The sequence below is a fragment of the Tursiops truncatus genome, chromosome 10 (genome assembly GCF_011762595.2).
Source record: "Tursiops truncatus isolate mTurTru1 chromosome 10, mTurTru1.mat.Y, whole genome shotgun sequence".
NCBI lineage: Eukaryota > Metazoa > Chordata > Mammalia > Artiodactyla > Delphinidae > Tursiops > Tursiops truncatus.
In genome coordinates this window covers 100,228,936-100,242,333 of record NC_047043.1, presented here as the reverse complement: position 1 = coordinate 100,242,333, position 13,398 = coordinate 100,228,936, and the positions used below count along the sequence as shown (strand labels likewise).

Below are 13,398 nucleotides of genomic sequence, written 5' to 3'. Positions count from 1 at the left end.
TCAGCAGGCCTTGGATGAGCAGTCATCCCATTGGCTGCCCTGAAGGGATTCCACTCACACAGACACCTACTGCTAGAGTGACCCTCTGAGCCGGTCTCTGGCCATGGCACACTCCTGCTCTGGCACCCTCCATGGCTCCCCATTGGCTACGGGGGAAGTTTCACAGCTTTTCGTGTGCTCCCTCATAGAATTTGGGAAAAACTCTATCCCCCACCACCCTTTCTAAGTTGACACCTGTTGTATACTTTTATCAGTAGGAAGTAGAACATATGAAACAATTTACAGGATGAAATACAATGAGGATTAACCATAATCAGAATATTTTATGACAGGACTTGATAAAATAGGTTTTAATTATCAAATTAAATAACCTACTCCGAATCTGAAATTATGTGAAATTTTACTGAAAATGGGTTTTAATGTAGGTCGAAAAGTGAGAAACCTAAAAGAAAGTCCAGTTAGACTGGGAAGAATTAACTTTGCTGACGTCTCCTCTCTGGATGTCCTGAACTCAGAACATCTCAACCCAGTCACATGTGCCCCTGGGGAATGTTACAGGACCAGGGGTGGGGTGGGGGGTGGGGGTGGACAGGAAACCTGGTTTGAATATACTGACCCCAGTCACCCCAAATCAGTATTTCCCCACATCCCCTAGCTTGGGAGCCAAGAGCTTTTTATACCCAGAACAACATGCCATAACTCTATCCCAGATGGTGAGGATTGGAACCCAGGCCACTATCTGTTCCTCCCCACAGGAGACTAGAAGTGTCTGACCTTAGCCTCAAACTGGCCCCTCCGCCTAGACACACATTGTTCCCACCCTGGTTCTGACTCACCTCCTCCCTGGAGCCTCTTCCAACCCTCCAAACCACCAAGGTCCCTTTCCCCACCTGTAGAAGGTGCTCTGAGCCTTGTCTGTCTCTCTGCCCCTCCACAGAGAAGGCCCATCTGACTCATCACTGCCTTCTGCCCTGCCAGCTCCTTGGGAAGCAGGGCGTTGATAAAGGCTGCCAACAGCCCCTGGAGGTGGTAACAGCATCTCAACCTTCCTGGCGTAGGGAACAAAATTACCGACTTGACAGCCGACACGAATCTGTCTCCAACTGGGGTGCCCAAGAAACAGCCCTTGATCATTTTCCTTTGATTTAGACCATGAGCGCCCATTCCCCTCCCCACATGGATGGTGAATGTCATTTCAATGGTTCCTGAAAACTTAACAAACTGATTAGTTATACACTTAAACTTCCTACCTCTGCCCATCAATCTCCTCACCCTGGACCCCTGGACCCTGTGGGCAGTAGGGGCAGGTAGCTGGGGCTGCAACATTTGCCTACTTCTTCTGCACTTTAAGATGCTTCAGTCCCAAATCAATTCTTCTGAAGGAAAAAAAAAAAGATATATTCTAACATACACAGCATCTTTTAGCCACTCCCTCTGTGTCCGGTTGCCAGAGAAAGGATGATGCCTTCACATCTTTGGTTAGAGGTGAGCTAAAACTAGTCCCTTCCTGCCTCTAAAATGAGGGGCTTGGAGTAGATTAAGGAGGACGATGGGACTCCTCTCCTCTGTCAACACCAGCTGACTGGCTGTGGCTGCCGGGATGCTGGATTGTAGGGAATCTGAGGCAGAGTCCTGCTTGAGCAGGAAAGAGTGCTGGGAGCGATTAGTAATGTCTGCCAGGGCCACAGGAAGGGATTGGGGAAACACACGAACCAGAATTTTACCAGTTATGAAGAAATTCAGAGATTGAAAACTGGTGGCCTGAGGGTAGGTTTCTTCGGCCCACACAAGCTTTTTTTTTTTAAATATTTTTTAAACTTTAATTTTATTACCATTATTTATAAGGTGGAAGGTTTTACTGCCCCCCAAAGGATTTTTGGAGTCTCTAGAAAACTAGAAGAATGGGCCCCACTGGGCTTTGTCCCCACCTGGCAGCTGGAGGTCAGTGGGTGAGGCCATGTGCTCAGGTCGCCAGCGTCCACCCCCAGCCCCTTGCATTCGGGGGCCGCCTGCCTGGCCCATCATCCACGTTTGTGAGCCTGGACCTGATGGTTGATTTGCTTCAGTTGGCCGGGTGAGCAGTGACAGGGACTCCTGGGGAATGTGTCATGGCCCCCAAGAGAGTGAGGACAACTGTGCCTAATCACCAGGGAGAAGAAGGCAGAAAAGTTCCTATTGACTGAGCACCAAACGTTTGCTCACCACCATGCTGGGGATTTCAGTACAGGAGCTCATTCAGTCCACATGGCACACCTACGGAGGAGGTAGTGTGATAATTACCACTCTGCAGACGGGGAAACTGAGGCTCAGAGAGGTGACAGGAAGTACTCAAGGCCAAGGTCCCCCTGGCTGGTTAGTGGCACAGGCAGGAGATCTACCCGGTGCCTGGGTCTTGTCCACCAGGCTCTGGGCTGCTGCCCTTGGCCTCCTGATGTACCCCTCTGTGGAGAAGGACCCAGAGAGGGAGCCGCCACTGCCCTGGAGCCATTACACCTTGCAGCTGTGGAGCAATGGGAAAATGGGATTCCACTTTCCTGGTTCTTATAAATTGTCTTTATTTGCCGTCAGTAAATACTCCCCACGTGAAAAAGTGGTCACCTGATGAGTCTGCTAATGAAATCTTCCACGGAAGTTAATGTGCTAATTACATACAACATAAAACAAAATAATAGACAATCACCAAACGCACGGTTCCCGGCTTTGTTTTCTTCCTTTCTCTCTCTCTCTGAGATTGCTCACTTTATGTGATGTTGAAATTGTGGATCTAGACAGGATCCTTGAGAATTAATCATAGGGTGAAAGGCCCACGCCATTGACTAATGCGTCCTCATGACCTGTGTCACTGCTCTGGGGAGGCGGGGGTGGTGGTGGGGGACGACCTTGACCTTCAGGGCCGGGGCCTGATGTGCTACTCAGGGGTGGCCCCTGCTAGTTCCTTCCTGTCTCTGGGCCTCAATTTTCCCGTCTGTATGATGTATGATGAGAGAGTTGAACAATAAGAAAAAAGACAACCCATGACTGCTTTGTGTTAATGACCTTGACTCTTTTGCTAAATAAATTTATTTATTTAATGACCTTGACTCTCTTGTTAAATTTATTTATTTATTTATTTAATGACCTTGACTCTTGACCCCTCCGTTCACATCTGTGGCTTTGCAGCTCCTCCCAGCCAAGGTAGACTATTCCTGAGCCTTGATTCTAGATTCAGACTCGTGACTGGTTTTGTTCAAGGGACTGGAGAGCACAGGCTAGCAGGCCCGTCCCGGCCCAGCCCCTGGGGGGCTGTGTGTTCCCTCCTGCCCTCTTGCTCCGGGTTGTCACCATGAGCAGGACGTGTCTCACCCAGCCCACTGGGGTGACAACAGGATGAGAGCAGCAGCCCAAGGGTGAGGTTGACTGGGCCCCTCCCAAGAGGGAGGAAAACGGGGCCTCTGAGGTGCCTGCCTGAGTGCTTGGCCCAGGCTCTGAGCACCAGGTGCCCTTCCAGCCTCTGCCAGGGCCACTGGAAAGCCCTGTCCAGTGGGACGGGCCAAAGGGGCAGCCCTGGGCAGGGACCAGGAGAAAACAGACTGAAGGTAAGGGGCCACGAGGCTGCAACCATGTCAATCAGACTCTGTGACAAGTGGCAGAAACCTACCCTGAAGGGCTCAGCCAGAAGGGAATCCATGCCACGCTTTGTATCAGTCACCTACTGCTGCAACAACACTGCCTAACAAACTGTCCCCAAAGTCAGTGGTTTGTAACTCTCATCATTTACTCTCAAGGTCACGAGTCTGCAGGTCAGTTGGTCTGGGATGGGCAGATTTGTCTCGGGTCCCTCTTAGATGTCTCTCCTCCTCTGGGGCCAGCAGCTACCTGGGTTTCCTTGTTATTCTGTCGACTGCAGAAGGACAAGGAGGGTGAGCAGAAACTGGTGAGGCCTCTTTAAGCACAGGCTCTGAACTGACATGCGGTCACTTCCACCCACTTTCCATTGGCCAAAGCAAGTCACGCGACCATGGCACCCCCTCCATGGGGGGAATGCAATCAGCCTCTGGGGGAGGCACTGGGAGGCTGAGGGCTGGGATGAGCATGCAGCCCACCTACCACCTCTTCCCCCGGAGCCACTTGGGGTGGCAGGCAGGCCAGATGCAGACAGGGGAACACTGCAGCGCAGGGAGGGCACACAATTCCGCTCTAGCCCCAGACAGGGGGCCTGCACCCCTGGCCACCTCATCTCTAAACTCCATGCCTTTCCCACCCACCTGGATGCCCAGGTTCCGGGCTGTCTCATAGGTGGTATTTCAGACCTCGAGATGTAACATTTCCAGTATGCCCCCCACACCAACACACACACAGAAAAACAAGGGGAGACAGAGAGAGACACACAGAGTTATTTTCTGGCCAAACTTAGGAATTCTGGAGGAAAAAAAATCTATACGCAATACTATAATTTTAGCGCTAAATGGTGCTAAAGGCATCGTTTGGCAGCCTTTGGAGAGTGAAAGTTGCTGGGTTAGTTTGGGAACAGAAAGCTGAAGCACGTCCCTGGGTTTTGTGAACGCCCTCGCCTCTGGCCGGGTCTGGTTGTTTCTAGCAACACATGCTTTAAGATGACGGTGACGTCTGTGGAGAAGAGAGCCCAAAACTCTTGCTCGCATGCCTGGGCGTCAGGGGACGCCGTCTCGTGTTGGGGTGCAGGCTGGACACGACGACAGCCCAGCGACTCTGGTGGCCCGACCGTCCTTGCCAGGCAGAGCCCCACCGGGTCTGCTGAGCCGGCATTGATGGGACGGGAGGTGAACAGGGCACCCGTCCCTTCAGGGCACCGTTTCACCAGCTGCCTGGGACACAGCCGCTCTGTTCTGGCCCCAAACGTAGTCACATGTTGTCTTCTAGCAGCACGAGGGGCTGCGAAATGCAAATTTTGCATTGAAATTCCAGCTGCTCTTTGCCCAGCTCCGCGTCAGGGGCTCAGACTCCGAGGAGGCCGGCAAGTGATGTCCGGGACAGCTGGTCTCCACCAGCAGCACCTCTGGGTGGCCTGCGACCTTGGGTGGCTACCTGTCTCTAAGCCTCCGTTCCCACCCCTGTGACACGTGATGCCAGGCCCTGCCCCACGGGGCACTCAGGATGACCCCACACAAGTGCCCCGTGAAGGCCGCAGCCAGGGCCTGGGGCTGGGAGGGCCAACCCTGAGGGGCACAGGGTGAGGGGCCGGGGGACACAGAGGAGGGGCTGCCAGCAAGGCAGGGCCAGTTAACTAACGGGGCCGGTGTCCGGCTGTGACCAGGGGAGATGGTCTCAGGGGTGGGGTGGTGGAGCCAGAGCTGCAGAGAGAAGGGGACGGCTGGAGAGGGAGGGGAGCCGAGAGGCCGTCTAGGTGACCCCAGTGATGTGTGGGCAGGGCTGCCACGTCCTCCGACAGGGAAGGCCTGTCCGGGGGCCTTGAGCAGGCAGCTGCGGGCAGACACTACGGCACCCCGCCCTGGTGCCTGCCGGTCCCTCAGGGGTGGGAGGGAGGCTGGGCTGCCCAGCTAGAGAAGAGAGGCTGGCAGGACACAGACCTGCTCCCCAAATGCACACAACGGCAAGCAATGTCACCAGGCCTGGGTCACTTCTGGGCAGGACGCATGTGATTCCGGCAATAATCACGCTCATCTTAAGAAATTATAGAGCTTTATTAAATAAACCAAGTAGAAACGCACCTATTTACATCCAAGTTGCCAGTTTGAGCTCAAGTAATATGCAAGGCACAATTCTTCCTGTCTCCAGCTTTAAAAAAATAAATCGCATGGCCCAGTCCCAAAGGGCTGAGGCGGATTCACGTGTGCAGCTCGGGGTCCACGCCTGCCAGGCTCCGGGCCTTCCTGGGGGCGGCACGGCACCCCGGCCTCAGGAGGGGCCGCGTCCTGGAGGTCTCAGCTGCTGTGTGGACGAGGGCTGGGAAGGAGGGCGTTTTCCGAGTCGCCCCCTCCCCGGCCCGTCCTGGGAGCTGCCCGGAGGGAGGCCGTCCCGAGGGGCGGCAGAGGCTCAGATCCGCGAGGTGCTTTGTACAGAGGGAGGGACAGAGAACATGGGTCTGTGCGTGGGTGGAACAGTGGAACACAAGGAGAGTCCCTGTCTCCAGGCCAAGGACATTTCCCAGTTCCGATTCCGAAGTCCCTGTGCTGATAGCGAAGCCAGGACAGGGAGGATGAGCCGGGCCCCCTGGGGCCGAGTCCAAGTACACCGCTCGGGAAGCAAAGCACCACAAAGGATGGCCATCCACTCATAGTGGCCCGAGGCGGGCAGGAGGCCCAGCTCCCAGCTCCCCGGAGTCTCGGGCGCCCCCGAGGCTGAGCCGGGCGCCCTGGCCCCGGTCCTGAGGCTCCTTGTGCAGGGACGGGGCGGCCCCTGTCACTCGTGTCTGTTCACTGCAATCATTTCCCAGCAGCAGCCCGACGAGGGGAAAAGTCCAGTTTCCAGAGAGAGAAGAACCCACACAAGTAAAAAATCCAATAAAAAGTCCTTTCAGAAAAAAAAAAAAAAAAAAAAAAAAAAGTCCTTTCCCTGAGACCACTGCTATCGCAGCATCTACAGACCCCTTCTCCACAGACTCCCACTGGCTCCAGGTCCTGAGAAGGGAGCGATTTTAGAGACCAAGAAACTAAAAGCCGAAGTGTCCATCGTCCCGAAACCCCAGACAACCAGGCTGAGGAATGAGCCAAGGTCTTTGCCTTTGCAAGACTCTCAGTAGAACAAGACAACAACACAAAAACCCCCAGACAACAAACTTAAACTCCTACTTATAAGAACAAGCTCGTGCGCATGGCCTAAACTACAGTTACAGGAAGAGGGGCGGCGGCGGCGGCCGGGCTTGCTCCAGGCTGGACCCAGCAGGCCCGGCCCTGGGGGGGTGGAGGCACGGGGGTCCTGGCCCTCCTGACTAGTGGGAGGGGTACACCCGGCTCCACAGCCCCGAGGGAGGGCTGGCTCTGCGAGCAGGAGGCAGCGCGTTGAAAGGCGTTGGCGATGAGGCAGGAACATCTAGGGTGGGAAGAGAGCCCCGGTGAGCAAGGAGCCAAAGGGAGACCTCTACGTTCCTCACACCCCGCAGGGCCTACGCCAGACAACGGCTCCGAGGGGCTGCGGCCTAGCTACGCCCCCGGCTCCCGGGCCAGCGCACGAGGCCCACAGGGGCCTGCTGAGCTGCGCACGCAGCGGCCTGGACCGTGACCCTGACCTCCTGGCGCGCACGGCCTGCCAGGTCCCAGGATCCCACGGCCACGTCCCATGCACAGGACACACGGGGAGCGGGCCCGTCCATCTGGGCAGAGAAAGCTGCACAAACAGACTCCCACGTGTGCGAAGGGTCTGGAGTGCCCAGGAGGCAACGCGAAGCCCCCGGCGTGGCTCCAACAAACCGGGGAGGGGTGTGCTGGGGGACGCAGTTAGCAAGGCGAGCGCCCACTGCAAGCACAGCTGGAAGATGAATCGGAGTTGACGTGGGGAAGCGAGCTACTGAGCAGTCCACGGTTTTCCCTGGGGTCGCAGGCCTGAGAGAAGGCTGTGATTCTAGGGGTCCAGGATGCATGTAGGATCTTGTTACCCCAGGAACACCAACCTATATACACAGTGGTGTCCTCTTTCAAAAAACTCACGGAGCCCTTGAAGCCAGGCCATGGCCCCATAGGTCAGTAGACAGCCCCTCAAGGATTCCTTGTGGAGGGGAGAGAACCCTTGAATGGGAATCCGGAGACACAGGGATGCCACGGACAGCTGTGCAGGTGGGGTACTGCACAGCCTCAGGGGACACCACTCACAGAGAGAGGAGACCCTGGGGTTGTGCAGGGTCACCAGGGCTTCAGGACCACCAGAGGCAGGGGCACCACTAACAGGAATGAGTCCAGTGATTCTTCTCCATCCGAGAAACACTTCGTCGGGACCCTCCAGAACCCTCACCTCTGAGTCAGCCCGTCCAGCCCCAGCTGAGAGCCCTTCGCGGTAGCCCCAGCGGGTGGGACTCCGGCCCCACACGCCCACCCGCAGAGACAGGGCTCCCTGGCCCCAGCCCCTCCGGGACCCGCATCCGCCAGCTCCCGTTCCCCCACCAGCTCGCAGGCCTGCCCTCTGGGCCTCACAGCCCAGCTGCAGCTCATGCCCAGGGCCAGGCCTTCTGAGACCTGGGGATCCTCCCCCGCCGCCCGCTCCTCGGGGTGGCTACTCACAGTGCGGGCTGTGCCGAGGGCTGGCTCGCGGGGAGAGGGCCGGTGGTGTGCTGGGCTCCCGGGGTGTGCAGACCGCGTGGTAGGCTGCGAGACGCACGGGTGGTTAGAGTGGGGGTGAGGATGGGGGAGCAATCGGGGGGTGGGGACACGGCACGCCCGCCTCACCTATGATCGTGACCGCAGTCGCGGCCAGCAGGGCAAACAGCGTGAAGAACATGACCTGGTAGGAGTCTAGGATGTGCTGGAAGAGGCCGGCGCCGTCTGTGGTCCAAGGAAAGAGAGTTACCGAACCGTGTGCGGAGGCCCTCACGTCGTGTGCGTGCTCAGAGGGTGAGGGGCCCCGGGTGAGAGACATATTCTGCATTTCTGCTCCTGCAGCCTTCAGACTCCCGGTTCCACTCCCACCTGGACCACTCTGCCCGTCCCTTCTGCCAGGTCCCTCCCAGCAGGCGTCCCGTCCCGTAACTCACGAGCACCAGGTCCCCGGCGATCCATCACGAAGGCCACGGTGACGGGGATGGTGATGGCCTGGTTAGTGGTGGGGCTGGAGAAGGTCAGGGTGGTGGACAGAGGCCCCTGGCTGCCGGCCGTGGGGTCCGAGATGCCGACTGTGTAGGTGACGAAGCTGGGCAGCCCCAGAGACTTCTCCTTCACGAAGGCCAGCACGGCCGGGGACCCTGACTTCACCTGGGAGAGACGTCAGGGCTGAGGGGCACACCCCACGTCTGCCTGACACACGTGAGCTGCCCTCCTGGGCCCCTGGGCCGATGGCGGGGACCCTACCAGTTCCCGCTTCCCAGGCAGGTGAGGAGGCCTGGGCACTTCTGACAGGCATGCAATCCGCAAACTCAGGGGAGCACGCTGTCTATGCTGGGGCATTTTTAGGGAAAGGACAAATCAATGTCATGGAATTCTAATCAAGAGCTCCTTAAAAAAAATGCTGCACTGCGTGAGCGATCACCAAACTCCAGCTTCCCAAGGGAGCAGCCAGGAGCTCTGTCCATGGCCCGTGGCCAGCAGCCCAGCCTGGGGCCCAGCAGGAGCTCCACCACCAATAGCGACTTCATGCCTGTGTCACCGTGAGGACATTCAGCTACGTTTGCCGCAGCGAGACCAGAGAAGGAGCCGGCGGAGACACCAGCGAGCCCTTCGCACATCACCCCGACCTCCTCCCGGCCTGCCGGGCCGCAGGACCGGTGTCCTGCACCGCCACTCAACGGAGGGGGAAACCCAGGCCCAGAGATGGGGACACCATCGTCCCCAGGTGTGCGGCATCAGTGGATCAGTGATAGGTCAGAGGTTAGAGCTTTTCTTCCTGCCCCTCGTCAGCGGGCCCTCCTGCCCTGAATTCATTCATGGACACGTGACACGTTCGCTGAGCAGATGCCATGTGTCAGGCGGGCCCTGCACTCAGTGCTTCCCCCCATAGGTCACTTCCAGCCGGGGAAGACCGGGGGCAATCACGACCATTCACACGATTCTACGGGCCGACAGGCAGCAGCAGTGCTGTGGGGAAAAGGGTCAAGGGACTTAATTTTTAAAACCTTTTAGTTTTTTAATTTTGCGCCATGCAGCTTGCAGGACCTCAGTTCCCTGACCAGGGACTGAACGCGTGCCCTCAGCAGTGAAAGTGCGGAGTCCTGACCACCGGACCACCGGGGAACTCCCTTACAACTTTTAATTTTAAAGAGAGGTGGTCCAGGATTGCCACACTCCAGCTGGTCCTCCGTGCCTCTTGGTCCCTCTGAGGCCTTGGCTCCTGCCTGGTCACCACTCACCTCCAGGTTCTCCAGAACTTCCATGGCACCAAAGACCTTGACCTCGGAGCTGGTGTAGTGGTTGCTCAAAAGGATTTCAGCCTGGTCAGTGTAAAGCCCTGGGCTGAAGGGCACCTCGGCCCCAACCTGCTCTCCGGAGAAGTGGCTGCCTGGGAGAGAGGGAGTGACCAGCAGTGCTGTCCTCTTCAGGCTCAGGTGCTTCAGCTGCTTGTCCGTAAGCCTGAGCATAGTCACCGAGCAGAGGTACCGGCCTGTGGAGACGAGGGCGTTATTCCACCTCATCTCCTCTCCACCTAGGCCCTGATGCTAACCCTGCTCCCTGGAGGACTCCTACCCACCCTGCAAAGCCCGGGTGAGGCATGCCCTCCTCCAGGGGCCTCCTGGGAAGTCCCTCTTCAGTGCCCCCCTCCCTTTGGACACCCATTGTGTGACCAGCTCTCCCCCTCTGTGTCTCAGAATCCTCTGTTCATGGATCCCCCCGGGGCAGGAATGCCTGCTCCAGCTCTGCATTTCAGGGCCCAGCCAGTCTGGCTCAGAACAGGGGTGAGGGAATGGTGAACGGATACCACGACCCAACCCTGGCCGTACGTGAGTGGGGCTGAGCCCCAGTACTGCTGACGCCCCAGGTGCGGCAGGAAGTTCTGTGGAGGCCCGGTTGGGACTATTCAGGGTCCATGCCTGACCCACAGTGGGTAGAAGAGCTGAATGAACACTGTTGAGTGGTGCCTTGGAAAGCTCCAGATCCAGGAATCAGAACACCTGGGCTGGGGTCCCTCCTGTGCTCCCACCAGCCAGGCCTCTAGGTGAGTCCCTTCCATTCCTCCTCTCTCCCCACCACCAGCCAGGAGCCCCCAGGTGAGTCGCTTCCTTGCTGACTCTGTTCCCCTTGTCAAGTGGGGGTAACATCGCACCCCTTGCGGGGCTGTGCTGGTGAATCCACGGGGCCCGGGACCACCAAGTGCCTACTCTGTGCTAAGCCCCAAGCTCAGGTCTTGCACACAGTGTGCCCTCAGGATACACCGCCTGTATCCCACACGGCAGCCGGGCTGCTGAGGATGCTTTTGCGCTGCTGCCAGAGGGACAGAGACGCAGAGCGAACCAGGGAGAGGAGGGCCTCGCCTGGCCCCTGGGAGCTGCAGGCCGGTGGCAGCAGGTTCTTAGAAAGAACTCAGCAACATGTCAAATGGTCATCCCCAGCCCCTCTCACGACAACACTGACAGTCTCGTTGCACGAGCACAGGACTCAGCGTCTCGGCATGTGCACGAGCTGGGCACTGTGCACGCTCATCCCAGGGCCTGTCCTGAGCACTCACGGCATCCGGTGAGGGGTGGCCCTCCTCTTAGAGTGACCTGGTGACACTCAGATCACTCCACTCGGCCAGCACGCCGCTCCAGCCCGTGGTGCCGGCTGCCAGTTCCACGGCTCTGGTTACCAGTTCCGTGGAGCAGTTACACTCCACAGACGCCCATGCCCTCAACTACCGGTTGAATAAAGTCCCTTCCATCCCTCTCAGAGCCCCGTCATGCCAGCAGAGCAGGGCACCACCCTTCCCATTTCACGAGGGAAGCAGCCTCCTCGCCTGCAGGCTCTGAGGCAAGAAGAGCAGGAAAGGCCTGGAACCAGGTCCCCAGCTCTGAACCGAGTCCTTTCCGCCAGGTGTAGGTGGCTGCTGAGAGCAGCTGGGAATGCCAACCCCTCCCGGCGGCTGCAGGGAACCAGAGGCCGGGGTGACGGCATCAGTCCCCAGGCTGGGCTCCTGACGGATACCGCCCCCTGGACAGACGGCCATCGCGGGCCAAATGAACCACAGGCGAACCTGCCATGCAGGTCAGTGTTCACTTCCAAACCCCGCGGACTCACCCAGGGCAGCGTCAAACTCCGGTTCTACGGTGAAAACCTCACGGGCTGGGAAGTCAAAGATGTCTTGCTTGAACTGTAGCTGGCAGCCGAGGAGGGATTCTGGGTGCAGGGCTGAGATGCTTTCCACCTGGCCGGGGGAGCACTCACCTGGGGACGGGAGGGGGTGAGAAGGCCGCGCACCCAGGCCCCCGAGGCCCCCACCTGCAGAGCCCCAGCACGAGGCATGAGAGCAGGCCACGTGGAGGCTGGCCGACCCAAGAACCGGACCTGTGCCCACATTCCTCCTGAGGATGCCGCAGTTTATAAAAGCGGAGGACAAATGACTCATGATGTGGGAATGGGGGGCCTGTACCATGGGCAATTGCAGCATTTTTTCAGAGCCCACATCCAGGGGCACGGCAGCGGGTCGAGCGGCTAGTGCATGTTGTCTGCTCCTGTCAGCAGGGAAAACGGGCGATTTATCCCTGGACATCAGGAGGGCACTAGTTCCCCACTAACACCCTGAGCATCGTTTGGGCAATGGCACAGTGCTGTCCACTTGCACTGGAGCAGGGCGAGAGGTGACCACGAGGCAGCAGAGGTGCATCAGAACCACGACAGTGGTATTGAATTCTACCAGTTAAGTGGTTTTTTAAAAACAGCCTGTATTGATGCATTTATTTCCGGCAGCTGCTGTCCAGGGCTGTCACAGGCAGGGGATGAGGTCGAACGTTCTATGCATGACTTGGGAGAGGTAATTATGAAAATCAGAATCGGCGGCGAGGCCTGCTAAGCCACAGTTTCTGGGATGAACAGTGGCTTTCTCCACTTGGGTGCCCTCGGGCTGACGCTGCACCTCCAGCCCAGAAACAGGCAGTTTCGCGGCACTGGGCTTTCAGGAAGATCCCTTCACTGCTTCTGCCCATGGAGGACTCGAATTTCTAAAGAGCTGGAAGGGGTGGGCCAGCGGGGGTTAAATGCCCGCCTCGGAGTCAGCGAGTTTGAGTAGGAAAAGCAGCAAAACCCCATCAGAAGGGCCCGAGGCCCCTGGCCTGGCAGGGCCCACGCGGGACACACGACCCCTCACTCCTTACCTCTCAGGTTAGAGCTCCGGTCTCCCACGGTGACCATCACTTTGGAGGCCGCAACCTCCTGGAAGCTGGTCTGGACGGGGCGGGTGTACCGGGCCACGATCTTCTGAGGGACGCTGACCACTATCTGGGGGGGGAAGCCAAGGCAGGCCCTCGAGAGCTGACCGTGCAGGCCGAGTGCCTGGGACGCAGGTACTGCCCTTCCCGCGGTACAGGGGACAGGACTGAGGCTCCGGGGCTACGTGACCTGCTCAGACGGGGCAGAGCTGGACTAGACCCCAGGCTGGCCTGACTCTCCCTGGAGCCGGCTGCCCCAGCAGCGGGGCAGGGCGACATCAGGCCTGAATGCAAGCAGCAGTCGGGGCGGGCTGCAGACTTTGGCTCCCCTGTCAGTTATGATCGCGTCTCTGCACATCAGATGGGTTACTTAATCTTTCAGCAAAGAGAGAAGGATCCATTTTACTTCACTGCCATTTATTCAGAATAAATCAGCCTGACCA

At 58.0% G+C, this 13,398-nt stretch overlaps 1 protein-coding gene across 3 annotated transcripts in view; it reads right to left on the bottom strand.

Moving 5' to 3' along the window:
- Window positions 1-5,641: 5,641 nt before the first annotated feature.
- The window catches only part of NUP210 (nucleoporin 210), a 99,182-nt gene continuing 91,425 nt past the window's right edge, over window positions 5,642-13,398 (bottom strand). Inside the window, exons 34-40 of one of the 3 annotated variants that reach the window (XM_033865512.2) lie at window positions 12,902-13,025; window positions 11,829-11,975; window positions 9,968-10,218; window positions 8,660-8,876; window positions 8,355-8,450; window positions 8,190-8,273; window positions 5,642-7,008 (exon numbers count right to left, since the gene is read on the bottom strand). In XM_033865512.2, the coding sequence (XP_033721403.1) occupies window positions 6,908-7,008; window positions 8,190-8,273; window positions 8,355-8,450; window positions 8,660-8,876; window positions 9,968-10,218; window positions 11,829-11,975; window positions 12,902-13,025 (1,020 nt within the window). In that variant the 3' untranslated portion in view covers window positions 5,642-6,907. The other 2 variants (XM_073787767.1, XM_033865513.2) reach the window with 2 other exon arrangements.